A 27,925-nucleotide genomic window follows, 5' to 3' on the forward strand; every position below is an offset into this window, starting at 1 on the left:
CCCTGTATGGGATGGGGCAGTGTTCAAGGTACACAGAACCGTAGAATCCATTCAGTTGGAAGAAACCCTCAAGATAATCTAGTCCAGCCATAACCTAACTCTAGCACTAAACCATGGCCCTAAGAACCTCATCTATGTGCCTGCGTGCCTTCAGTTAAATGCTGGTGGCCAAAAAATTTGGGTTCCTAATCAAGGTGTGGAGGCATACAATAGGATGTATGTCAGCAGGTATGCCTTGGAAGATTTGGCTACTGTAACGTAAGAACTTCTCGTTAATTTTATGTATGTGTGGTGCTTTTTATTACCTTTTTTGTACTGCAGTTCAGGAATATATTCTACCTCTGTTTCCAGGACTGAAGTATTATTTAGACTTGTTACTTTATACTTGCCTCAGGGGTGAAAGTACATTTACTAGTATCATGTTAACCTTTACTCAAGGGTCACGACAAAAATGGGAAGTATAAATGCTGTTGCATTACTAAGCTAAATTTTTAAAATTTAAGTTCTTTTGCTTCTAACTTGAGAGCTTGTTTAAAAAAGATTTTGTACGCATCTACTGTTTGAAAGAATAGTGCTACTCAGCAGCTGTTGTGAGAACAAATTCTTGATGTCTGTACAGTAGGGATCAGAAATTCACATAACTGCATAATACCAGAAACACAGCCTTCAAGAAAAGTGGTAAATCATGATCTAGTAACAGGAATTGACACTGTTTGCACTGACTGTGAGGAGGTGTTGCATCCCTGTATCCCTTTCAAGTCCTTGTATCTCTTTAAACTGTGTTTTGTACTCTACCAAGCATGGTGTTCTCAGGTTTCTTTATGTGCAGAATTGCTTCTGCACCCTTCTAAAGTGCTTGTGTTGCAGGTTCTGGACAAAATCAACAAAATAAAACAAACTTGGGTTTATTGGTGAAGTCACGCTAACAGCTGTAACTTAATGCTTACCGAGTTGTCTGTTTGCTCAGCTCTTCATTATGTTTAATTGCCAGGATGGTAGGCAGAACTATGTAGTTCTTAGGTTGGGTTAGCAGCCTGTTGCAATAGAAATCTGTAACAGACCTCTCTGAAATGTTGGAACTGGGCTTAAATATCACGTATTTGATGCTTGAATTTTTTTTTGTTACTGGGTTTGACTCACGATACAACCTCTGTGCCTAATTTACTACCAACCAGTTTGCTCTTGATTACTAAGTAGGAGGAATGTTGGAAAGCTTCAGTTTATTTCTGTCAGTTACAGGTCATTACAATTTGATGTGCTTTAAACACACATAATCAAATAGAATTTTGTATTTCTATTGGATTCTGAAGTCAAGGTTTCTGGAGTTTGCTTATTTACTGAAGAATCATCTAATAGATTTTTAAAGGAATTTGTTTTACAAAAATGTAGTAGTAGGAAGGGAGGTGAATCTGCCTCATATTTCTGGGGCTCTTCACAGACATGTTCATCAGTGAACAGCAGAACCACATTTTGAATGTGATGCTGCTCAAGTGATGGTAGATGTGCAAGCAACCAAATTATCCCATTTGCCTCATTCTCCAGCACTTCTCCCACCTGGAACTCTGACTTGTCTAGTCATCTCTTCAGCATTGATCATGAGAGTTCTGATGAACAAGCTTCTGGCTTTATTTTTACTATATAGCTCTTCAGTAAATAGTCAACATGTATATTTAGCCCATGGAATTTGGAAGGATAAATATATCAAGCAACAAAATTTCAATAAATACAGCTCAGTAGGTTTGACATCTGGTTGCTTGTGGGAAAGAGGCTGTAGACATGTTGCACTTCCCACATTCTTGCTATTGTTGGTTACAGAACATTGGAACAAGCAGTTGTTGGATATTTTTTTGAAAAACGACTAAAAATACCCTTTTTGGGATACAAGCAGCTATGTGGGCCTAGGTGTATCAGTAAATGCACTTTAACAACACTTTTTTTGCCAGCAGATCTTCAAAGCGTGATTTTATTTATTATGTTTTAGTGAAATGTCTGTTCTATAACAAGTGCTGTTTGAACTTTCAGGCTTGGAACAACACACGATTCCTGTAGCGAAGACATGTACAGTACCTTGCTGCAAAGGTACCATCAGCTGGAGCAGGAGATGGGTCAAGTTGCTGACGCTTGGCTGGAATGCCAGAAAAGAATAGATGATTACGTTGATGAACAGGTAAGAACCATGTGAAGAGTCACAAGACTGATGTGGGGAGCAGCCCGTGCAAGTGGAGAAACTCCAGTGGAGTTTCTGTGGTCTTTTTATCCAGAGCTTTGAAGCAACAAAGTGTAACTTTTTTCATTGATGTCCATATTCAAGAATAAAAGCAGAACACTAACATACCAATACGTAGTGATGATTGTCCAGAAACATCTTCAAATTGTTGAAGCAGATGATTGTGTCATTATTTAAAGATGGTATTTGAACATTTTTGGATGACTTTAGGCTGTAGATTACCCATAGCGCAGTAAACTGAAACTTTCTTTTGTAAATGTCACTAGGAAAAGCAAAAAACCAAAACCCACCTCATAAAAACACCGAAGATTCCAAAATAATAATTGCACAAAATGAAATTCAGAGGTAGATATTGCTTTTAAAAACTGTTGTGTGTTGCAGTGTGATGATGACCTTTGTACACCTGTCAAAATCACAACTCCAGAGTCTCACTGCATAAATATTTGAGATCTCTGAAGTGATCCTTTTTTAATTAAGTGTATGTTCTGACAGCTGATTATTCTGAGTGTGTGCTACATTTCAGAAAATAATCACTTTGTTGTGCTGACTCCTACCTTGTCAAGAGCTTAAATTTCAGAAGAACAGTTTATTTTGCAAGTGGTTGTTTAAACTCTTCTGAAATTGCTCATGTGTGTTTTGTCTCATGTCCAAAGAACTTGAATTTTTTTAAAACACTTCAGGATAAGGCTTTGAATACTGTTTAGTTCAATCTTAAGTATATTAGAAGAAAGAAGATGTATTGAAATAATTGAAGGTAAAGAATTTTATAGAACTTTTCTTTTTTTTTATGAAGATTTATGAACAATAGGAATAGGAAGATCAAATTTGAGATTTAGCAATGCTATGTTACTCCTATAGATAACAAACATTTTATAAACTGCAAATGTCTTCAGAAGCTGTTCCCTGTGATAAAGATTTAAGTGTACTTTTACCGTTAATTCCAGTACTTTCAAGATGGAGACAGAACATAACTAATGTTATTTTCTGAGATTGGTTTATATTTGGGGTCTGCATCTGTGAGCTGTCAGTTAACGAAGTTTCCTCTTGGTCTGGGTGCTTTTGCACACCTAGATATTTGATGACAGCTCAGTGAACTTTCATCGTCTCACATGTTGTGCCAGCAGAAGTCATTTTCTCCATGCTGTCAGTGTGTTGTGGCTGTGCGATACTGCCTCACCCATAAGAAAGGGAGCCCAGTTCAATTCTCATCATTCACTCATTTTTCCAAAACATGGAATTACTGTAGAGTCACATTCATATCAGACTTCCGACTTGGTTGATCTATACCACTTCAAAATCAACTCTTACCTGATTTTTCTGTATTTCTCTTCATCAACTGACCATGCAACTGCCACAAGTACTGTCATATAGCGTATTTTATCTGCTCATTGAAGCCTGTATCTTGATGCAAATAGAAACCCCTCTTCTTTTTTTGGGAAACTTAATATGGTGACTTCTTATTTCCCAATGACCAAAAAAAAAACCACCAAGGGGATGTGTAAGGGAAACAATTTTAAAACTTTAACCATCGAATTTTAAAGGAGGTATTGGTATTGGTGTTTGTATTTAGAACAAACATTTTAATAATTGCTCCTTAGGCCCTTTGGTGATAACCTGTGATTACTCTTGATCGAAACCACATTTAGGATGACCACTTTATCTGAAGTTGCAGTCATATTTTTGCCAGCAAGGTAGAAATCAGGAAGCCTGGCTGCTATGGAAACTGGATCATAACAGTAAATGCATGTTCGTTATTTGCTACCCCTTGGCTTAGCAGAATTAGGTTTTACTGCCAGTGTATCAAAGGTTAGAACATACACCATCACAGAGGAAAACTTCAGAGTGGTTCTTATTTATCTACTGTGGAACTATACCCAAAATTTTAGACGGGGCGTCAGCAGAGATAATTCATGGACCTTCCACTACTGTATGTTATGTTACTTGTTCTTGGAAGCAAAAAGTAAATAACTTTTGCAAGCAATACAAATAGTACACTTTTTTAAAGATTGTAAGACAGCTGTGTAATGCATAGACATGTAACTTAATGCACTACTACACCATGCATGTGCACTGTAATAAAAATAGAACAAGGATTTGTTCTTATCAGCACCTGTATTCATCTCATGTTAAAATCTGAGAAAGATGAGTACAGGAGAGTTTAAATGTATGCAGCCTGCACCTCCAGATCCTGTTTTTCTTACCAAATTTAGACTACATTTAACTTGGAAGGTCCTAAATATACCTGGAATATTCCTATAGTAATGGCCAGGTAGACATATGTACTTTGTCTGAAAGTGTTTCTGTTTTATTTACTGCTGGCTCCGAGGAAGAAAGGAAAACAGGGATGCAAACAGGAATGCCTTTGCCCAGCTCCACAAGAGCCCAGGGAGAGCTTCTTACTTGTCTTTTCATGGTCATTTGTGGGTTTTTTTGGTTTTGTTTTGATTTTTAACAGTCTCGGTCAATGCAGTAGGGAAAGTAATATTGTATGGGCGTAATGGTTTTCTGCCTTTATAGCCCCTGTATAAATAGTTGAAGCACTCACTGTTTTTGAATGCTGAGACTTTGTGATAAGAAGAATTATTTTTATTATTTCTAGACAAACAGGCTAGGAAAACAGATTGGATTGACAGGTAGAATTTGGGCTGCTCAAATGTGCTATTCATATTTGATGGAATTTAACATTTGGAAGAAATGGGTGTGATGTATGAACGTCAGAGTTCTCGCAGGTGATGTAGTGGTATGTGTCAGTTCTGACTAAACTGGTGGCTTTGTTTCATGATTAAGTCTGTTTCAGAATGGAAGAATATTTGTTCACTTCTCTTTCTCACTTCACCATGTGTTGTCTGATTGGATCTCAAATACTTTTTAGCCTCAAATAAACAGGGAGGAAGGAGGAGGGTGGCAGTTGGCCTCTCCATTGGGCAGCAGTGACAGTGTATTCATTGCAGATGTGCAAGATTGAAGTGTACATTTTTTTCCTTTGGATGGCATTTGAATTGATGTCCCACTCCCTAGCAGAATTCTTGGGCATGAATCATGTGGTTTGTATTGCAAACAAAGCTGTGCTCTGCTGAAATAAATATCCATTGGGGAAAAGAAAAGGGAGAAAAGGTATTTCCCATTGTTTCTGGAATTAATAAATTACTTGCAGACTTAGGGTATTGGAATGGCTGCAAAGCTGGAAGTAAGGAAACTTTCACTTCAGCCCTTGTTTCCATTAATACTCAAGAGCATCAAGACTTAAACCGTGCTGGTTTCTTTGACGGTTTCTTGGCAGGCTGGAGCAGGCAGCTCCCACTTAATGCACTGGCTGTTTTAAACTTCATTCTTTGGCACTGAGGTCTTCTCTTACACTGTATAGAAAATGTAGGTGCCTGTCTGTGGTGCTGAGGACTCAGCTGGGTGACAGGGCACCTGAACCAGTGAGTGGTGCTGGCTTTGAATACATCAATAGCTCAAGGGTGCTCAGGGCCTGATAGTACAGCCAGGATGGAGTTTCTGATGTTCTTGGCCGCAGGCTCTGCAGTACCTTTTAGTGAGTCTAAGAAATGGTTCAAGAATATTTCATACATGCTGGCTTTTTTCAAACAACACAAATACACGTGATAAACTCATTTTTTTGGTGTTGGTGTAACCTCACTGGAGCAAGGGAAATCAAAATCCACAGTACTAATTAAGACTTACATGCCGCTGAATCTTCCCGAAATTCATTAGGCAAAACTTTACTCCTTAATACTGTTTCAAATCCCCAGCTTTCATTTTGCCAAGTTCAGTAATGATAATAGCAATAATTCACTTAGGTTAATGGTTAAACTTTAAACATTTGATCAAGTATGAATTTCTGGAGGCAATGCTTTTGAAGAAAAAAGGTTGCTTGTAGTATAACCTACTGGACTTTGGCTCACTAAGGTATCTTTATGAAGCATTTTCTTACATTGTGTAAGATGGTAGATTTTTTTATTTATTACACAAAAAAAAACCCTGTAAAAGATAACCTAGAGAGTTGTTTTTCCTCACTGATGAACTAGTGCTCTAAAAATGTTGCGTAGTACAACAGGAGAAGCTTTGTTCTGCATTTTGCTGTGTTTAAAGTTCATGGAAGTTTTTGCATTCTGTCAGAGTGAATTTATTTATTAAATCAGAAAAATGTCATTTGTGTACAAAAAGTTACAGACTCTATGTGGATTTACAGTTATATGATTCAGGGACTAGTAATTATAAAATATTTGTCTGGGCTGAGATAAATCATGGGCATGAAATCCATTGAGGAATAAAAGTGATAAATAGTGTTGGTGTAGGTCACTGTGTAATTTTCTTTAATATTTTTTGACTCTTTGGGTGATTAGTCCCACATGTGGTACACCAGAGTTTGCACTTGAGCCTGCCTTGAGACTTCGCAGGAAGTCCTGCAGCTCTAGATTTTAGTGGATGTTGAGAATTTAATGCCAATCACACTTTATTGAAAATGCTGTGAAATATTTAATGAAAATAAATATTATCGTAAGGAATAACAGTGGAAAAATCAGCCTGAAAAATAGTGTAAATTAATATCAAAATCTTATGTTTAAGTGACTCAAATCAGATGATTAGCAAATAAAGTACACTTCATATTGACTAGTTATCTAAGTACATTCAAAATAGCACAGACAAGCTAAGTTTTAGGAAACAGATATACCAAGTGACCACAGGACAGGAGTTCTCTGATTCAATCAGTGAGTTTTTGTTTAATTCTGTTTTAGATGGCAATGAAAGCAAAACAACGCATGCTGAAGGAAGACTGGGAATTTTTTAAACAGAGACGTTTTATTGAAGAGCAGGTAGGATTTTTTTTATACCTTACTAAGTTATACTAATGTTTAATGTATATTTGTAAAATGCAAACCTCTAAGTGTAGTATATCGTATTAGTTTACATTATCTAATTTTGCGACTATTGCAGGCATGAAATTTGGTCAGCTAAAGTACAGAAAAGCAAGATTTAGTAAGAGTATGTAGTAATATGTAATTGCAGTTACTACAAGGTGCAAATCTAAGTACCATAGTCTTAGGATTGGTTACCAGGTGTTAAAATTCTTTATATAACAAAAGGGGCATTTCTGATGCCTTTAGAGTGGGATCCAAAACAGCCAATACATTAAGTGTGGGGCTGCTTTGATGTACGTGACAGGGGATGTGTTTGAGAGTTAAACAAATTCCCTCGTGTGTGCAGAGCTGGGGAGTGTGAGCCGTGGCAGCAGGGCAGATGATCCCATCTCTTGTGGCTCCTCCATGTGTTTTGTGGGGAAAAGGCTGAGCAGAACCGTCTGCCTTCTTTAGGATGTAGCCAGATAGGGGCCTGTAGAAGTTCCTATGTTATTATAAAACTATCTCCTGTTTAAGACACACCACTCTCCTCTGTAGCCTAGAAGTGTTCAAATAGCTCATGCCTTCCTTAAGAATACAGAGTGACCCCACTAGAGTCAAGGCTGGATGGGGAACTCTCCATTCCTGTACCGCTGTGCAGGAAGAAATGCTGGTTATGAGCCAGAGAAAGAGAGAGTATGATAGTACATTTTAATAAACTTAAGCTTAAATTGACAATGCCTCAAATAGTCATCAGTAAGTACTTTTTCTTATAAGGAACATAAGCCTGTGTTAACCACATCTTTGGAACATCTGGCGAACAGGGCTTCTCAGAGGACTCGAAGAATCCTCTTTTTCCTTGATCCTAATTGGGCTTAAGTGAGCTGTAAGCCTGTGTCTGCTTAGGTAAGGATCAGATCTGGGCATTTACAGAAGTGGAAGCTTAGGCACATCCTTATTTAACCAAAGGTTTGTAGATATCTAGTGATATTAGGTACTTTCAGGATTATGCTGCTGCCAGGTGGAGGTTATTTGCGTTTTTTTTTTTCACTAATACAATTAAGTCCTGTTTTGGTCAGCTGCTTTGTTCTTGAAACTACCCCATTGTGGCTACAGAATTAGCCCTAATTCTTTTCTGCAAGCTAAGGGTGAGTTTGAATTCTTTCTTCATTTGCCAGCAGTGTCCTTTTGTGCAGCCCATGAAACAAGACAAGAACTACTCAAGTTCAGAGTGCGTCAGCAGAAGTACCATGCAAGATGCACATACAAATCAGTCAAGGAGATGGACTTGGCCACTTTACTGTTTCATAGTAGAGACACACTTTCTTGGAAGAGTTTCAGTGCCAGATGTTTGTTGTTTGTAACTTTAAACTTCTTTTCAATCATGATCGAAACACCACCTTCATGAAATTGTTGTGAATGCTTCTTTTAAAAATCTTTTACCTAAAGAATCTTTTTGATTATGTAATTTGTTAATCATGATGTGCCATTTAATTGTTCATTAGAAACTTGCACTACTAAACCACCACCTTTATAATTTACTTCAGCTTAATAACAAGAAAGCACTAGCTGGGGAGAACAACTTCACAGACACAATGAGACACATGCTGTCATCACGTTTGAGCATGCCTGACTGTCCCAACTGTAATTATAGAAGAAGGTGAGCTGATGTTTTTAATATGAAATCGTAACAAATCGTTAATTTCTTGTACGAGGAAAAATGAAACACATTATTAGAACCAAGTGTGATTACTTTAAATGAATGCTACTTAAACCAGGTCACAAAAATCTGTAATCTTAATTCTTGAACAGATGTACTTGTGATGACTGCAGCCTTTCGCACATTTTAACATGTGGCATCATGGATTCTCCTATAACGGATGATATCCACATTAACCAGTTACCGCTTCAAATTGATTCTGCTCCGGATTATCTGTCTGAGATCCGCCCACCCAGTATGTCTTCAGCAAGTTCAGGATCAGGTTCCAGCTCACCTATTACAATTCAGCAGCATCCCAGACTGATCCTTGCAGATAATGGTTCTGCACCAACATTGTAAGTTCTTTTTTTCTGTTTTTAAATTTTGTAGTGAATTGAACTTAAGCAGGCAAGTTGCATTGGTTGACTATTACTATGTAATTCTAGTTTTACAGCAAAAAATTCTATAATATTAATCGTACATTCAACAGACCACAACTCCAGTGCTGTGTGTTGTGCAAACATAAAGAAAAACAGCTTGTATAGTTCTTAAATTCTGAAGGCCTTGACTTCACAGTATAGCTAGAACTGTGTGTAGTATGTATTTTCCTGCTTTGAGATTACAAGGAGATCAGATACTGATCTGTGTTAGAGCATTGCTTAAAAAGGTCCCGTTTTCTTAGTCTGAGCAAGGGAACAGGTGATCTTTTCTTTGAGGAATGATCATTTCATATGAATCAGTTTAGTTCAAAAAAGCCTTTATTAGGAGGCTTTTAGGATTGTTGAAGTTGTGTTAACTCAAGCCTTGCATCAAAAATCATTATCCCTGTCAGAAGTATCTGCCAACCTCTTATTCAGATCACGATGACCCTCAGATTTGAAGCATTAGTCTAACAGTAGACTTCTGCCTATTCCATAATTCAGGGTTAAAACTGCTTGGTGGGCTGTCTTTGGTACGTGGTTGGGGTACAGCTAACCAGCAAGCCTCCTCTCGTGCTGTTCTGAAGGAATATTTTAAAACCTGATTTCAGTGCTGGCAAGAGCACTAATGAAATTCCTGTTGTTGGTACAGTCAAGGGAATTGGCATTAGCCCCATCAGTGTGGTGTGATGAACAGGAACAGTCAGATATGTGGGATGTTTCTCATGGATATCACTTCATGACGTTTAATTTCCTTTAAACGTTTACCTTTGCATCCACTACCATCTATGGTTTAATCTTCCTTAACAGGACTTGAGTTTCTGAACCCATTTGGGAAGCGCTTGAAAACAGATTATGTGGCAGTATAGTCAGCTATATATTCTTAAATGTGTAGTCTGCGATTTCTGTAAACTCTCGTTAGTTTTGGTCCTGAAATGTTCAAAATTTTTCCATTTGTCTCTTCAGAAGCTAGTTTGGTTGAATTCAAGTATTATTTACTGTAAGAGGCCTATTTCTAGGGAAATATCACTGCTCCTTGGGGAAGAGCCATTTTATGTCTCATAATATCCGCTGTATTTTATTTCCTTGTTGCACATTTGAAATATGCCTGATGGTGCCATCATGTAATTAAAATTTGGCACAGTATCTCATGGAATGCAAAAAGATAAAGTGCACAGTTTAGGAGCTCTTTTAAGAGCTCTGGGTTGCTGTAGAAACATGAACTAACCAGCCTTTGCAACACTTCCCTGGAGCGGGTAATTAAACATTCATTATCTTTTACTACCTGTCTCTACAGAAAAAACAATTCCATTAAGTATTTTAGAGCAGATTCTGAAAAGCACATAGACATGGGGTTGTCTAGGAGCTAATTGCTGTTGAGAAATTTAAGTTAGTGTGATGTGTTCAGTGTTCCCTACTTACTGTTACTGGTTTGACATTTAATGTATGGAAAAACTTGAATTTTATATTGTACTTTTTTCCAGTTCACACTTTGTGTGAGGGAAATCATTGACATAAACTTTATTCATCCAGTTAAAGGTCATCTATATCCTGTCATTATTAATTTGCTAGATTCTTGGTCAGAAAACGGTAGTGGAAAAGTATTTTACACAGAAGTAGCAGAGAATCGTATTTTCAATGCAGTCTGTTGTCCAGACATGCAGCTGCTCTGTTCAGTAGGATTATATGGCAGGTTGCTTGATTTTTCCTTGCTTGAAAAAATAAGTTCAGTTAAACAACTTGAAAGACAATCCTTGACTCCTGATTGAAGCATTTATACAAGAGGTGCCCTCAACTGTATTTCATTTTGGTGTTCTACCTGCTTTTACAATAACTAGGTTACCAAGTGCTGTGATTTATCTAAGCCTCTTTTCCCCTCAGCGGTAGTGATGATGAAGATGTTGCACCATTATCAGCAAAATTTGCTGATATCTACCCACTGAATAATTACGACGATGCAGAGGTTGTAGCCAACATGAATGGAATTCACAGCGAGCTAAATGGCGGAGGTGAAAACATGGCACTGAAGGATGAGGTACAGCATTTACGGTGTCTTATCTTTTTCTGGCTGTTGCGTGTTCTTGCTGGAGAAAGACCCATCCTTCACCCCAAGGTTAATGAGTTAATGTTGTCCAGTCTCCTCAGGTAAGCAGCACCAGCAGCAGTTCCTCAGAAGCAGATGATGAAGAAGCAGATGGGGAGAGCAGTGGTGAACCACCAGGGACTCAAAAGGAAGAAATGTCTCTAGGAAAAAGGGCATTAAGGAAAGATGAAGCAAAAATGGATAGTCCACCACCCTCTTACCCCAGTCAGCAGGTACAGTAATCTAAAAGAAAGTCTCGCACTAAATTAACATTTTAAATGTAGCTGCTTGAATGATAATACATTTAGATCTTCATTTAAGTATTTATTTTTAATATATTAAGTTATCAGTAGCTAGGTATGATATCTAAAATATTTTCAACTGATTGTATGTTGTCATGGCTAATATTTTCCTTTAGTCAAAATTTGGAATTGTTAGTTATATTAAAGGTGGATTCAGTAAAAGGGTGAAAAATGTCCATTCCTGTCTGTATGAGCGAGAAACAGAAGCTAAAAAGCATTTCTGCTTGGAAGTTTGATGTTGGTCTGTGTTAAATGTTAAGTTATTTGAAATTAATTGAGGAGTTAGGGGGAATTGATGCGAGTACTTAATTAGCAAGTATGTAATACTACATCTGAGAACTAACTTTCCCAGTTGAAACCCTGTGTAGTTAAATCCGTTGCATGACTTACAGCTCTTGGGGTCGTTGATGGGGTTTTGGTTGTGTGTGTGTGGTTTTGATTTTTAATAGTTTAATAATATTAAGTTTTTTGTTGTAAGATCGTCACACCAGCCAAAGAACAAACCTGAGAGTATCTGCCCAGCAGGTCGTGGTATCTGGTATAACAGCTGAGCACCAAAGCAGAGTATGCAATGGACTTGCCTTTGTGGCTGTGTGGCTTTTAATCCAAGTTACCCTGCAGCTCCAGCACAGGCCCACTGCTTCTAGGGAGAACACGCCAGTCACTTCTCTTGCTTATTGTATTAAAGAATCCACGTCAGAGGGGGCATCTTTGCAAGCTCAGGCAGCGGTCAGGTGGGAACTCCCATCGGATGTCTCCCTGTGGTTAGGGTGTTTGTAAGGCCTTCCACTGGATGTATTTTCTGACGTTTTAAGAGTGTTAAGCTACTTTTTTTTCAGTAAGTATATTGAGATTTGTTTTCTGTGTATGGCTGACCAATGGCATAATACTCATGGGCTGAGACCTCTCTCAAATTAGTTTGAAACTGATGAACAGATTCAGCATTTGTTGTGGAAAATCAAATGAGATTATATAAGTCCACTTGCTTTAGGGAAGCAAATTAAAATGCAGGATTAAAAGTCAAATTTAACCTTTCTCTTTTTTGTTTTTTTCTTGTAAGGCAAATAATTTTCTCAGAATTATTCTGAGGAACCCCTAATGATTTCTCTTTTAGCTTGATTTTTCTAATGAGAGTTGAATATCTACCTTGTAACACTGCATTCAAGTAATTGATTTCACTGGTACATGTCATGTGCATTTGCGATATTTTGGCTTTACCTGTTGGGGTTGCTCATTTACTCAGTATCTTTATTAGTCTTTGGTTTCCTTTTCATGCTCAGTATCCAAATATTTGTCAGAATTTGATAATGAATCTCACCATATTGTTTGACATATTTTTTTCCATTTTCACTTGTTAGTAGATTAGTATTGGTTTCTTGATAATACTGATTTTTTTTTTTTACTAAGAAAGTTACTTTTTCCTCTCTAGACACCTAATTAATTAATTGTATTTAGTTTATGCAGTCTTATTAAAATACACCTTGTGTCAAAGGCTATAATGCTTTTAAATTATGAGTTATTTGTTTCTGAAGGAAACACCTGTCAACTCTTATTTAGAAATCTAAGTTAGCTGATGTTGCTTTTTGGAAAAACGTGGTTTGCCACGCTGCTGTGGAAGAAATAGCAATTGGGAAGTGTTCCTGCTATTGCTTCTGGTAAAAGGATCTTCCAGTGAGATGTCAGATGAGAGTGGCAGGAAAAAGTACTGAGCTGAGAGAGGGAGATGGAGCTGCTCTTCCCTGGGCTGCTTCCAAAGTCTTGAATCCTTTTGAGACAACAGAGGCTAATGATACCTTGAGATAAGTAGAAGGTTCTAAGGCATGGATTTCTTATGGTTGATGTGATTGTGAAGTTTTTTGAGGCAAATATCTGGTTCACACAATCACAGTTTGAGTTTGGAAGAGACATCTGCAGATAGTCTAGGCCAGCCCTCCTGCCCAAAGCAAGGTCATCTGGAGAAGGTTGCTCAGCACTTGGCTGGTTGGGTTTTCTGTACCAGGCTGGCGGCTCCAGAACTGCTATGGATGACACATTCCAGTGTTCGGCCACTCTTACAAATAAATAAATGCTTTGAGCTTGAGTGGAATTTCTGTATTTCAGTCTTCACCCATTTCCTCTTGTCCTTTCATGGGATGTCACCGAGCGGAGTCTGGCTCTGTCCCCTTGCTCTCCTCTTCCCCGCATGGTCAGGGGGACACACACTGATAAGATTCCCCGAGTCTTCCCTCTGGAGGCTGGACAGTCCCAGCTCTCTGACCCTCACCTTGCATGACCTGCTCCAAGGCCTAAATCATCTTTGTGGTCACTCAGTGGACTCCCTCCAGTAGGTCCGTGTCTGTCTCACTGGGGAGCCCAGAACTGGCCCCAGTACTCCCAGTGTCTCACGCGTGCTGAGCAGGGAGAAGGATCACCTGCCTTGGTGTGCCAGCAGTGCTCTGCCCAGTGCAGCTCAGGACTGCTTCCAACTTCGTCAGCTAACAACCCTTATTGCTACTTGCTACACAAACTGTTTTTCTATATGCTTGGAAAATTGTGGAAAATAATAATGCAGTTTGATTTTTATAGTGGGGTAATTTATTTTTTATAGTGTGGTAATGAATCAAATGCTGCTGAGGTTCCTATTGCTGTCTGTCCTTGATTATCTGTGTCAGTCTGTCACTTGTTGTCAATGATACATTAAAATATGTGTACCATGAAACGCTGTCAATTTTTAGGGCATTCTTTTCTTAACTAAGATAAGGATTCCTCCATTAGTACTTTTATTTCACTATGAGGTTTTTTCCATTGGTATTAGATGAAAGAATTCTGTGGCTGCTCTGAAAATATTAATTGATGTACGGAAAATGAAGTATTAATTAATAATTACTGAGAAGAAAAAAGGATGGGGAAATATCTGGGTTTATTGTCTGTCAAGTAGATAGATTTTATTATTATTATTATTTATTTATTTTTCTTTTGCAGGCTGACCAAGGTCCAAATGCTTGTGAATGTCATGTTTGCAAACAGGAAGCCTCAGGTCTAACAGCCTCTGCACTTGCAACTGGACGCCTGCCTGCTGGCCACCAGTTTATGAACCCTGAAAAACCTGCACATCCTGCACTTCATCTTTATCCTCACATCCATGGACATATACCATTGCATACAATTCCTCATCTGCCCCGTCCACTTATCCATCCCACCCTGTATACAGCTTCTCCCTTTACACACAATAAGGTAAGCCTGACAAAAGAGAGAAATGCACCCTGGCCTCAGGAAATGTTCTGTACACTTGTATAAACCAGTATGACTGAGTATCAAGGAAACCATGAAAGTTGCTTAAGTTGTGGTCTGTTTATAGTAGCACTTTTGGAGGGAATACTGACAGGTAGGAATCAGGGCAGATGCAGAACTGGTGGAAGATTCATGCAGCAGGGCTCAGGGTCGCTCTTGTCAGGAAGACTGATAATTTCCTTACTGTGATTAGAAGGAATGTGAAGTCAGATGAGTCTTCAGTGGTGGAAACAGTAAAGGGACTTTAGTCAGTGTGATAGAACTAATTATATCTTCATTTCCTGTATATTGAAGGTCCAAATTTAATAGTCCACTTTGGCAATGATATTGACAATAATATTTTGAGGTTTCAAAATCCTAGTAATTTAATTTTTTTTAGAGACAATTGAGACATAGTGGTTTTGTGCTTTGAGAGAACTTGCCTTTTTGCAGGTTCTGCAAAATTCTTTTGACCCAAAACTTGTAAGTTATAAACAAGAGGAAGAGGTATAACAAGAATTGGGAGCAGGTGACTGTTTTTCAGAAGTATGAGTCAAAGCAAGCATTACTGTTAATGTGGTGGTGTTTCACATAGTGCTTAAATCAGTCAAACCCTGGGTGATGCTGAAAGGGGCAAAGCATTTGTCATTTGACACATATTCTTGTTGTCTCCCTTTCATCTGGCACTGTGATCTTGTGGTTTCAGGGAGAGTAATTATTTCACTAAGATCATTATTACTTACTCTTACCATCCTTCTTAACATGAACTTTGTTTTTTCCTGTCTTATTGGTGTCCCTTCCTTATCTTTGTTGCAGTGCGCCAATTCCTTACCTGCCATTTTTCAACAGCCCAGTGCTGCTCTTCTGAAACCCCTGATTGTTGTACTCCACTTTCTGTCGTCTTTCCAGAGCTCTTTTTGCATCCCTTAGAGCAGTCTGCTCAAGCTCTCCTCCATCTGCTCCAGCTCCCATCCCCGATCTCCGCTGTCTTTCCCTGAAGCAGCCGGGCTCCATGTATCTATGTTGTGCTGGAGCTAGAAAGACATATGTGGAAGCTGAAGCTTTATGGAGCTTTTACCTTTGAAGAGCCAGCTGAATTCAGCAGAGCTGGTGGTACATGATCTAATAATAAGCTCATAATCCCTGCTGGATCAGGCTTGGTTCATCATGGACAGGCCGTTCTGCCCTGTGAAGTTTTTCTTTGTACCCATGTATGCAAGTTTTCTTTTTTGCAGGATATTCCAGGCCCCTCCCACCTTCACCATTACTCGGATAATGAAAGTACTTCTGTATAGAAAAAGGAGACTGAGTATATAAGTAGTTTGCTTGGCCATGAATGTTTAGACTTTCGTGTGAGAAATGTTATTGGACTCAACTAATATTTTTAATGTCTACAGCTACTTCTGTGTAGCATCTTGTTGCATCAAATCTAGTGCAAGAGTAGAACAAAATTGCATTCCTTGGCTTTTTTTAGAGGTGACAATAATTGAACATAATACTTGCATTGCACAAGGTCTCTGGAAGAAAGTTCTATTTGAGAAAGAGAGTAAATAACTTCAGCTAGAAGAAATAGGCTGAACCAGAGCAACTTACCTCTATAAACAGGAAAAAGTGTGTGGTGTTCTTTATTCTTCCTACCTTGGTGGCTTCTTAGAATAAAAGAGTGTATTCCTTGCCTGTTAAGTTTTAAGTTGTGAATCTGTTAATACTTGGAGATGGAAAAAAGAATAATATAATCAAGTTTAAAATTATGTTTTCAAATAATAAGTGTTTTATTTTTCTACTGCTCTTACTTTCAATTCTGAAGTGTTTGTAATCCCTTTGTCACAATTGTCTCATGTGATGATGGCCATTTCACAGAGGATTGGTTTTAGCAGCTTGGGGTTAGAAAGATAATTCCTAACGAGTTCTACATTCATACAAGTACTGTTTTTAATGAAAAATGAGGCCTACCAATGTATATTAACCCAAGTATTTTTTGAGAATGCTTTTTTAAAATTCATGTATCAGCTGAATCTAAAAGCGATGTTTATGATGATAAATTATATGCGTATACATACAATCTCTGTAATATATTATCTGTACTAAAAATGAACAAACTAGTCTTTTTATCATTCAGGGAAATATTATTTATTATGCTGTTTATAATGCCTTTACAATTGAAACACTGTGATTTGAATATTGCTGTTGGAGTGACTGTGTAAGCAAACAGAATGTTAATGAGGAAAATACTCTTTATTTTTGTAGGCATTACCGCCAGCTCCAGTTCAGAATCATACAAACAAGCATCAAGTATTCAATGCGTCTCTTCAAGATCATATTTATCCAAGCTGTTTTGGGAGCACTCCAGATTGGAATAGCTCTAAATTTATAAGTCTTTGGGGATCAGAGATGATGAATGACAAGAACTGGAATCCTGCTACGTTTTTGCCTGATACAATTCCTGGTGAGGGTTTCTTACTACTTCACACTGACTCGTTAGAAGTGTCATGTTTCAAAATAGAGTGTGGCACTTTTTTCCAGGAGTGGCAGGTTTCATCATCATGGTTTTATAAGACAGGATTCTGGCAGAGATTTGCTGCTATTTCTGCTCCAGTGGGGTTGAAAATTGAAAGATAAATTCTTATGTGTTGGGGAGAGGATGCTAAAGGCGAAAGAATAGCATGCTATTTTTCACCTGCAGTCATTGTAGAGGTATTTTTGTCCTCAGAGGTTTGGGTTTGCGTAGAAATGAGAATTAAGGGGAAACTTACATAACTTTTGGTCTTCTGGCACAAAGGCCTGCTCTTTTTCTACAGGGTCATAAGAGCACTGGTAACATGGTAGTACATCCTATTCTTATAATGGGCAGAGATAACTGCATTGCCATGCAAAAAGACGGAGGCCAGGAAACCTTTGGAAGTGCTGATCGTTGAAGTGAATAGAATAAAAATAACAACATATAGATAGATATATAGATACATCTTTCAGTTTCATCAGAGCAAATATGAAAAGGCCTTTTTTATTTGACTTGTATGAAAAAGGAAGCTTGGTTTTGTGTGTTGGCCTTTTTTCAGGCTGATCTGCTGCTAACTTGTGCCAAGCTACTACAGTGATATTTAAAAGGAAATGCATTAAAAACCTCCAGAAAACTTCCCCAGTAGCATAGCTCGTGCACTTACAAATGTAATTATAGGTAGCTCTTCCAATAGATGGTTAGCAGTGAGCTTGTGTGGAAGGTCTGTCACAGAGGTGTTATTGTAGTTAGCTGAGATTATCAATAGTAAAGGTTTATGATGATATATTGATAGAAGGCTATGTTGTTCCTGCTTATAATTGTTGCATGGCTAGCCTGTGCTTCAGATATTGAAGCTTATATACTTAGCATGTAAAATGGTGTCCAATTTTATTTTTTATATTATAAATGGTTAAAGGTATGTGTAGCGTCTTTGCTCTTTGCTAACACACATTTAGTAGCGTTCTTAGAATTGTAACCTTAAGGTTTTTGACTTCAGCTCTGGGACTTCTTAGTACTTTTTTGTTACAGCTATATTGTTTAGGGGGAGGGAGGGCGAAAGGAGGATCACTTTGCTAATCCTACTAAGCCATCACTAAAAATATTTCCATGATTGTCTGCATGTAAATTATTGAATGCTTAATTCCAAATGCCACGAAGACAATTCTGTAGTTCTGTGATTCTTAATTAGTATGTGTGTTTCAATTGAAGGGAGTGATATATTAGCACCAGCACTCTCAGAAATAAGACCTGAAGCGCTTCCTACTACGTCTAGCAATGAAGCAACAGCAGTTACTGACAGCAAAGAGAAAAAAAATGCTGCGAAGAAGAAATGTCTCTACAATTTCCAGGATGCCTTTATGGAAGCTAATAAAGTTGTCATGGCAACCTCTTCTGCCACTTCTTCTGTCTCCTGCACAGCAACCACAGTGCAGTCAAGCAGCAACCAATTTAAAGTATCATCCAAGAGACCTTCGTCAATAGGTAAGGATTTATAATGCACAACTAGCCTTAAAGATGGATATGTGTTTATTTTAGTAATACTATGTATCTTGATGATTTTTGGTAATTGCTGTTCTTACTACTCTTGAGTTATAGTCTCTGTACACCTGAATTAAAGAACTTTGTAAAATACCTTGGTGTTAGAGTTTAGAACTGAATAGAAAGCTGTTGAAATATTACCCCATTTTTACAGAAACTGAGAACATCCAGGGTTTTGTGTGATTGTTTGGGTACTTAATGGAGACTTACAATTACGAATAATTAATTTGTTTTCTTTTCCCCAATTTAGGTGAAGTGTTCCACAACATTAATAAAGAGGACCATAGACATTCTGCACCAGTTGCACCACGAAATAGTCCTACCAGTTTAGCATCCCTTCCTTCACTGTCTCCTGCTGCACTGTCTCCAGCCTCCACACCACATCTTCCAAATCTTGCTGCTCCTTCCTTCCCCAAAACTGCTGCAACAGCCCCTGGATTTGTGGATCCTCATTCAGGTCTTTGTCCTACTACAGTTGCACCTCCCACTTCAACCACAGACAGCTCTGTAAGTGCCCCACCAAGTGTCTGCAGGTAAGTTTGGTGCTGTTATTGTTGTCTTCTTTTTTTTTTTTACAATGGAAGCAAAATTAAAATAGAGATACCTTTTCTCCTTTTTCAATAGTAGTAGCGTGAAAGAAGAGCTGTTGGTGTCTTCAGCAAATAAGACTAAGTTCTGGTACTTAGTACATAACTTGGTGTGAGACTTTACAGATGTGATTTGCATTGCAGAATGTACATACTGAGTTTAGCGGTTTGAAAACAAATGTTTACTCACTTCTAGAGATGTGACCTGGGATAAATAAGTCAAGGTCTATTCTTTTATTACTCTGTCATTGCCAGCAGTGATTGCTGCTGCGAAGACACAAACCTGTTGTATAATTTATGTTTTCTGTCATGTTGGCATTACAAGGCAAGCAGGCATGAAAAGCTCTGAAAACTTAAGGAGTCTGTAGACAGATTTAGCTCAAACTATAAAAAGGTCACACGTGGTCTTGAAACCTGCTGCATAGTAACACATTCTCCTGACTGCACTTAAGACTTAGGCATAAGTCCCACCATTGATACAGTGGGTGTAATGTGGAAGGATATTCTTACTTCTGAAGGTTTTCAAGGGCTGCGGAGGTTGGGAGGAGTTTGGAGCTGCCTTCTGGTGGTGTCATGTGCTGTGGCAGACAGACTGTGGTGCCAACTCGTTGGTAGCTCGGAGTGCAGGCACAACAGAAGAGCTGTTGAGTCATTGTTCCAAGTACTCTTGTGACCTGTAGGATTGTGGTCACAGTTGCTATGGATGTAGTCTCCTGGCTACTGCGGTGGTTTTCAGGAGATGGTGTGAGATTTAAGCAGAGGTAAATAACCGAATACCTGAGGTGCTTCTAAAAATGCACTTATTTCTGTTATCAAATGGTTTTATTGATGATACCACAAAATAAGTATCTGTTCTTTCACGCTTGAGAAATTATTGCAATTTTGTAAGGAAGCTTTCATGTCTAGTGCAGGGAGAGAATTGAGTATAGGTTATTTAATGCAATAGAAATCCAACTTCTGTCATTGTCTCCAGGTGCTAACATGATAAAGTAATTCAGTTTGTAAAGCGCAAACTGGGAAAGAACCCAGAAACAATTATTGTACTCTATGTGAATCAGTGTTGTGCTATGATGGGAAAAACTGCTTTGTTCTAGTCTTTCAATCTGGCAACTGAGCGACGAAACTAATGAAGCTTTGATTTCTGTGGAATCGTATCTGTTACCCCAGCACGTGCTTCTCTCTGTGCCACTGGGCACTGTGATGCTAATGCCGCGAGGGCTGCTCAGACTGACTGCTCAGTGTTTGCGCTGGCTGGCAGGATCTCCTGTGATGTGCAGCCGTTTTGCTCACCTTTTCCCTAACCAGGATGCTGAAGTTGAACCATTTTTCATGCTCACAGTTGTTTGAAAACCTTACTGGTGGGGGGAAGTGAGGCTGGAAAGAAGACTTATGTGTATTTTTCAGATGAGACATTTTATGGCCTGTTTTCACCTTTCTAACGTAAAAACAAAGAAATACTAATGCTAGATGAGTAGATCTTAAAAAGTTAATAATTTTTACTTTTGAAGCAAGATCACATCAGTTTTAGAAGAACTGGGGAGTAGATACGTTGGGTGCACAATTATGCCAAGTTCTGGAGGGAATGAACTGCTCTGTACATGCTTTTTGAAGAGACATGCTGGTATTGCCCCTTTAAAACAAAGCTGCAAACAGGGTGATGGGAACATTTTGGTTTTAGCTGACCTTGAATTTTTTATTGATGTCAAGAGCTTGAAAAGTTATCTAAACCCAGGGGATTTTAGAAATAAGTTGAGAACTTTGCAACTGCACAGCTCTCTTCAGACCACAAGTTATAAGATTGGCAGCAGTTTCAAAACTACTCAATTTAAAAAAGCTAAAATTGCCACTTCTGAAACTATTTTACCTGTTTTAAACCCATGAAGAACAGTTCCAAAACTCATGCTCTAGTCTGTTCATTCAGTGGGTCACTAAATGAGTTTTTACATATCACTTTTCCATGTATCATCTTACATTGCTTCTTGGTTTTGAGCATCTCCGTTTGCAAGCTGCTGGATGAAGGGTTTAGGATTTGATGCATCACTGGTGGCTGTTATCCCAGTTTGAGGGTCATTGTTGTTGGTAGTTGGACATATAACTGTATATGGGGTATTTTTGTTTGGTTTTGTTTGTTTGTTTGTTTTAATACCGTATTTATTATAATCCAGAGCTCTTTACAAGCATTTTCTTAATTTAACGTAGTGATCCTGACTGTGAGGGCCATCGCTGTGAGAACAGTAACACATATGACCATCAACAGTATGATGGAGAGGAGAGCCAGGATGAAGACAGCTGTTCGGAGCATAGCTCCAGTACCTCAACTTCCACAAATCAGAAGGAAGGAAAATACTGTGACTGCTGTTACTGTGAGTTCTTCGGCCATGGAGGAGTAAGTTGTTGGATTTTAAATTTGTATTTGTTTTTTTGCCACTTACTCATTGGTGATTACACGTGATTTATCAGATTGCTACTAAGGGGGTGGCACTGGAGCTCACTCAAGAGAAGTAGTAAAGGAGCACGGTTAGAGAGTAATTTTGCTCTTTGAAATGTAGAATTGCAACAAACTTTTCCAGTTGAAAGCAATTCAAGAGCAATAAAAATGACTAAAAGATTTAGGAAGCAACTGACTTGGATAATACCATATTTGACTGGAGCTGCAAACAGGGGCATTGAGCTATTTAAATAACTTTACAAAATTAACGCGCTCATCTGTAGTAGTGTAATTATAAATAATGTGATGAGCTTGGGTGACAGTACACTTAATATGGGATATTTTTTGAAATGTTCATGGCAATTTGTGAGCCTTTCTCCCATTTGTAAAAACAGCAATCCTCAAAGTATTCACTTTAACTTGATTTAAAAGAAAAGAATTACCTGGAACTTAGGCAGTGTAAGTTGAAATTATACTTTTATGAAAGGAAAAACCAAACTGCATTTTCGCTGTTTTCAATATTGCAAACAATTTTCTTTACTGGTGTATTTTGATAGGCACTGACTTGTATTTCAAGGGTGTTTTGAAGAAACTATGAAGTTCTAAAGCATGCAAATTATATAAAATCTTTTCCCTTATGTTTATATTTTAATATTTAACACTTTGTTTGAAGCATCTTTAACTTCATCCCAGTAACATGTCCAGTGAATTCTTGTAACCATATATTTTCATTTGCACAAATTAAATTATAAAAGCTACTAAGTTGCCACATCAAGATTTTTCTTAACTTCAAATTTCGCTTTCCTACTGGCCTCATTTGTACATCCTGTGCACAGTCTGTTTTAGCCATCACTTAACTAGTAGAATTTGAGTCTCTGGCATTTTTTTCATATTTGAAGTAAAAGCTCAGTTTATTGGCCATGTATTTGGTCAGATGCAGTTTCACCTTACAGCTTGAGGGGAATTAAAAGCCCCTGCTCTGTGGCTGACAGGGGCAGGGAGGAGATCCTGTTTCTTGTTGCACATTCCCACCATGTCCATGGTTGATCTGGCTTTGATAGTTGTCTGATTGCACAGTACATGATTCCTTTTGCTGAGATGACAGAATGCTACAGGATCTCTAAGTTAATAGGCTTTGTTTTGCTGGTTTAATGAGCTGAACTGGTGTCACTTCAAGCAGATGGGCACCAGATCTGGTGCGGGAGGGCAGGGGGAATGAGGAGCAGAGGATGGGAGGGGACATGGGTAGGAAGTGTGACACGAGGATTCAACTTGCAGCACCGTTAACAAGTAAGTTATGATGTGACTCAGCTGGAGGTGTGTGGGCACATGTCGGGGTCATGAGCCTTCGCGGTTATTGCCCAGAGGCCCCTGTAGCCCGAACTCCGAAACAGACTTCAGAGCAAATGGAAACAGCAGCAAAACTCTGCTCCTTTCACATTCTCAAATGAGGTATGCCAGTCACATGAGAATAAGGAAATTTTTCTTGCTTTTAAAAGCATTTCTTTGTCTTGTCATTTATGTATTCCTCCATAAGATCAGTCATTCTTTCAGTTGGAAAATATACATACAAACAATTAGCAGTTTGATATTTAGGTTTGGATCTTCCAAGTTATTCGAAGGCCTGTAAAATTTCAAAGTCTCAGAAGTATGAGGTCAATGAAATAAATGAAATACGTACATTTAGTCACTGTTTTTTTTTTTTGTCTCATGTCCTCCAGCCTCCAGCTGCACCAACCAGTAGGAATTATGCAGAGATGCGAGAAAAACTTCGTTTACGTCTAACAAAAAGGAAGGAGGAACAGCCCAAGAAACCAGATCAGATCTCTGAAAGGGAAAGTGTTGTTGACCACCGAAAGGTGGAAGACTTGCTACAATTCATAAACAGCTCTGAAACCAAACCAGTAAGCAGTTCTCGGGCAGCCAAGCGAGCCAGACATAAGCAAAGAAAGGTAAGACATAAGAGTATGTTTATCCTAGACCGCACGGTTTTGGATCTGTATTCCACTGTATCCAGACTTCGTAATAATGCTGTAATTGTTTTCTGTGTGGTTTGTGGTACGCTGCCTGTTTGTACATACACAGCTACTTACCTGTTCTGATGCTGCCTGAGGAGTTATGGAGTAGACTGGGAAGATTCCTCAGAATGTCATTGTCATGGGTTTTGTTGCAAGTCAGCTTTATATTGGAATTTCCTGCACTTTAGAAAGCTATTTCTAAGTGTCAGAAATGTTGAGAATTTGATTGTTTTGTAGAATCGATGCTTAAAAGTGGAGGAGGTTAGAAAACTAGTGTTTCTTTATTGCGATAATGATTATGATGAAGTATCTCTGTAGGAAGCCAGGAAACATAAGGTCAGTGCTTTTATGAGAGTGGAAAAGTCAAGATGTCATATTTTTAAAATGATTGCACAGGGCACCTTGCTGTCCTGATTGAAAGAGATGAAGTGCTGTGCCACATGATGACAGGAAGGGCCATCCCGAGCTGGAGCAGCAAGCTGCGGAGAGCAGGCAGGGAAGAGTAAAATTACAGGTTGCATTCAAATGGAAACTGGCAAAAACATTTCTAAGAAACTCTAAAGTGTAACAGTGACATTATCTTTTGAAAACAGTGTTTTTTTGAGTTAATAGAGGAAATATATATATTTAAGTTGAGCAAGCAGGAAACGGGCTGTTCTTACTGCAGTTCAAGTATAGGTGTAGAGTTCAAGATGAAATGAGATTGGTTTTGAATTCTGGTAAGTGTGTTGTGTGACTGCACTGTCAGTATTTCTTGTTTGTGGATTTGCTTGCCGCCACTAACTCTGCATTCTTTAAATGCTTCCATGTATTTGGAAGACCTGATGTTCATAAGTTCTTTATGTTGATGTTGTAGCACTATTCATCAGCTTGCAGGCTTAGTGAGTTATTTATAAATGAAACTCACTTTGCAAAATTCACTTCATCCTTGCAATGCAGTGTGAGCAGAAAAAGTAGAAGGTTCTTATATTTTTTTTGCATTACTTGTACAACTGTGCAAAAGTAGTCCCATACAGGCGCAAAATGTACAAGAAAATAAACGGACATGATTGTTCTTGGTGTACAACTTTCTTTCATTTTGCTAATGATGCAAGATCAATGCTGCACAACAAAATTTTAGGCATTTGCAGTAATGGCTAGCAAAAAATCGTGTGCATCTTGTTCATGTGGCTAATGAACTCCTGGCTGACAACAGAAAACTTCACCATCCTTATTGTTTTTAACAATTTTGAATGTAGCTTTAGTGTGCTCGATGTTTTGCTGTAAAATGTTTTTAACGATTGCTCTTCCTGATGTTCCTGAACATTGAAACAGAGCAACTCTGCTGTCATAGCAAGAGAATGGATAAACCATGTAGCATGACGCAAACCTGAGTCACCTTCGTAATACACACAGTTGTTGGGAATGAAGCTCAATGTTTTGTTTTCAGCAGGTTTTTGTGGTTGTGGAAAACTTTGATATGGAGATAGGCTTAGCAGTAGCAAAAAGATCAGCAGTATTAACAGCAGTCAAATATGTTACAGAAACATAGCATAGAAATATAGAAGGGGTTTTAATGTACTTTAAAGGGCAGCTTTTGTATAAATAGCTATTTATTTGCTGTGCAGGCTTCTGGATTAAATATGTTCATATGTTAACATCCTGGGATTTATAACATTCATAGAGAAAAGTAGTAATAATCCCTAAAACTCTCATTTCCAGAATATTTATCACTTTCAATAAACCTATTGGTATTTTGTAGCTTGAAGAAAAAGCTCGACTTGAAGCAGAAGCCAGGGAGAGGGAGCATCACCAGTTGCTTGAGGAACAGAGACGGCGAGAGGAAGAAGAAGAGAGGCTGAAACAAGAATTACAACGGCTTCAAGAACTCCAGCAGTTGCGGGCTGTAAAGAAAAAGAAGAAAGAACGAACAAGTAAAGACTGTCAGAAGGTCGACATGCTCAATCGAAACTGCCAGGCAGTGAAAGAATCTGTCCCAAACGCACCTGAAGACATTCAGAATGGTACGCTTGAGCAATCGGAAAAGATAGAAACCTCCTCTGGTTCACTGGCGAGACACGTGAATCATACGGAACAGAGACCGGTTTCGGAGACGGGCTGTGAACTTTCCAGTCCTGTAAACGCTAGAGACTCCAAGCTGCTTTATCAGAAAGAGGGGGGCGTGAAGCAGCATGAGCCCCTCTCCTTTCTGCTTGATATTATGCATCAGCATAAAGAAGGAAACAGCAAACAGAAACTAAAGCAGATAAACAAACAGTGTGCTGAGCAAGTGAAAAAACCTGTTGAATCCCCCAAAGCAGCCGAGATTCAGACTAAAACCAGAAACCAAATAGAATCCAAAGCAAAAGCAGCAGAACTCCCAACACTTGCAGAACCTAAAAAAGAGGAGAAGAAATTAAACAATAACAACAGAAAACAGTTGAACCACGTAAAGGAAGAGAAAGCACCTGTAACAAGTGAATCCCCTTCACCAAGTGAACAGCAACAAAATAATAAGCTAATACTTGCAGATTCTCCTCAACCAAAAGGCAAGAACAAGAAAAACAAGAAGAAAAAAGGGGACAAAGTCAACAATTCCATTGGTAAGTGTATAAGAATGTTGAACTCTGGGGTTTTTTTGATTGTTACCATTTAAGTTCAGAAGTTTGAAATCTTTATCTTCAGTTATTCCTGCCAGTGTATATTAGAGAAACAGAAAAACTGTCAGGAAAACTCAAGTCATTGTAATTATAGCAATTAGGAGATGCATATAGTTTTAGTAAAGAGGTGTAGGTCACTTTAAAGAATGAATACGTTAGCGTAGGCTAATGGTTTTCTGTGGGGGTTTTGTCAGTTAAGAAAGTCTTATCTTGCTTAAAAGAAATACTTAAAATAGTTCAGTAGTGTGCTGAAATCCATTTTGAACTTTTTAAAAAACAAGGTTGTTTCTCATTCAGCCTTGAGAGTATAGTCTGAAGTTTGTCTTAACTCTTTGAGCAAGCAAAGGAATGGGTTTCTGTTGACGAAGAATGATCATTCATTACTAAATATGCATTTTCTTAGTGGAAATAATACCTTTCATATAATTCCCTTCACATTAATAGGTGAAGTAAATAAAAACCCTAATTTACTATTTTATTTTGCCAGAGTGAAAACTTGGTGGGATCTTAATTAGTTGATAATATTGGTGTTTTTTCCACATGAATACTGGTCTGTATTAGTAAACAGACTTGTAGGGTTTTTATTTATCTGATAGAAATAATAAAGCTATAGAAGATTGAACTGACTCAAGTTGCACTTGCATAACTTTCTTCCCAGTGTATTTTTTTGGGTTTTTTTTGAGAAGTGAATGCAGTGCCAGCTGGTTGCGCTGTCAGCAGCTCATCGAGCTGCCATTCTGGGGCACCAGTGTATTCCTGCACGTGGTCCCTACAGGGACCGCCCCTCGGGATGGCAGTTCGGGGGTACAGACGTGTCTGCTTGGAGCAGCCGGTCATTCCCTGGGATCACCCAGTAACCGAGTGGTAATGGTGCATAAATTAAATGTCCGTTCACCAGAATGACTTAATATTGTAGTTCTCACTGCTGTTCTGTCTGGTAAAGCACATCAGTATACGAGAGCTTAATCGTTTGGCAGGTTCTGCCAATGTTCCAGAATACTCATGTTTATTCATTTTGGATGCATTTACTTCTTTTAGACACATTCCTGAGTGATCTGCTCTGGTGAACCTGTTTTAGCAGGGGGGTTGGACTGGATGATCTCCAGAGGTCCGTTCCAACCCCAACCAGTCTGTGATTCTGTGATCAAGCTTTGTTACAAAAATGTAAACCAAATTCCTCTTTGTTGCAAGTACTAGGTGTAGAGCCCAACTTCGGTTTTGTGGTTTCTGGCTGCGTTGAACCAGCCCACCAGTTTGTCTTTTCAACTCTTACGATGCTCAGTGTTTCCATTCACTGTCAGTCAAGCAGCAATATAAGTTTGAACCCTTTGCTTTGTTTTTAATTTACCCAGAAGAATGTACTCCAGTCACTGGAGTAATACCAAACTCTAGAA

The 27,925-nt window shown here is 38.5% G+C and overlaps 1 protein-coding gene and 1 long non-coding RNA gene across 3 annotated transcripts in view; one reads left to right on the plus strand and one right to left on the minus strand.

Moving 5' to 3' along the window:
* FAM193A (family with sequence similarity 193 member A) overlaps positions 1 to 27,925 on the plus strand; it is a 78,795-nt gene that overhangs the window by 45,510 nt on the left and 5,360 nt on the right. The window contains exons 8-21 of one of the 2 annotated variants that reach the window (XM_065060396.1): positions 2,023 to 2,167; positions 6,970 to 7,047; positions 8,250 to 8,330; positions 8,619 to 8,731; positions 8,884 to 9,126; positions 11,071 to 11,224; positions 11,326 to 11,505; positions 14,536 to 14,787; positions 17,071 to 17,269; positions 18,530 to 18,802; positions 19,110 to 19,392; positions 21,646 to 21,832; positions 23,596 to 23,826; positions 25,634 to 26,474. In XM_065060396.1, the coding sequence (XP_064916468.1) occupies positions 2,023 to 2,167; positions 6,970 to 7,047; positions 8,250 to 8,330; positions 8,619 to 8,731; positions 8,884 to 9,126; positions 11,071 to 11,224; positions 11,326 to 11,505; positions 14,536 to 14,787; positions 17,071 to 17,269; positions 18,530 to 18,802; positions 19,110 to 19,392; positions 21,646 to 21,832; positions 23,596 to 23,826; positions 25,634 to 26,474 (3,260 nt within the window). The remainder of the gene's footprint in view (positions 1 to 2,022; positions 2,168 to 6,969; positions 7,048 to 8,249; positions 8,331 to 8,618; positions 8,732 to 8,883; positions 9,127 to 11,070; positions 11,225 to 11,325; positions 11,506 to 14,535; positions 14,788 to 17,070; positions 17,270 to 18,529; positions 18,803 to 19,109; positions 19,393 to 21,645; positions 21,833 to 23,595; positions 23,827 to 25,633; positions 26,475 to 27,925) is intronic. The other variant, XM_065060395.1, reaches the window with a different exon arrangement.
* LOC135579324 (uncharacterized) lies at positions 15,609 to 20,101 on the minus strand. Its single transcript, XR_010472096.1, has 3 exons — positions 19,957 to 20,101; positions 16,417 to 16,499; positions 15,609 to 15,857 (listed from the first exon to the last, which is right to left on the minus strand). It is a non-coding gene; the product is annotated as an uncharacterized LOC135579324 (long non-coding RNA).

This window comes from Columba livia, chromosome 4 (genome assembly GCF_036013475.1).
Source record: "Columba livia isolate bColLiv1 breed racing homer chromosome 4, bColLiv1.pat.W.v2, whole genome shotgun sequence".
NCBI lineage: Eukaryota > Metazoa > Chordata > Aves > Columbiformes > Columbidae > Columba > Columba livia.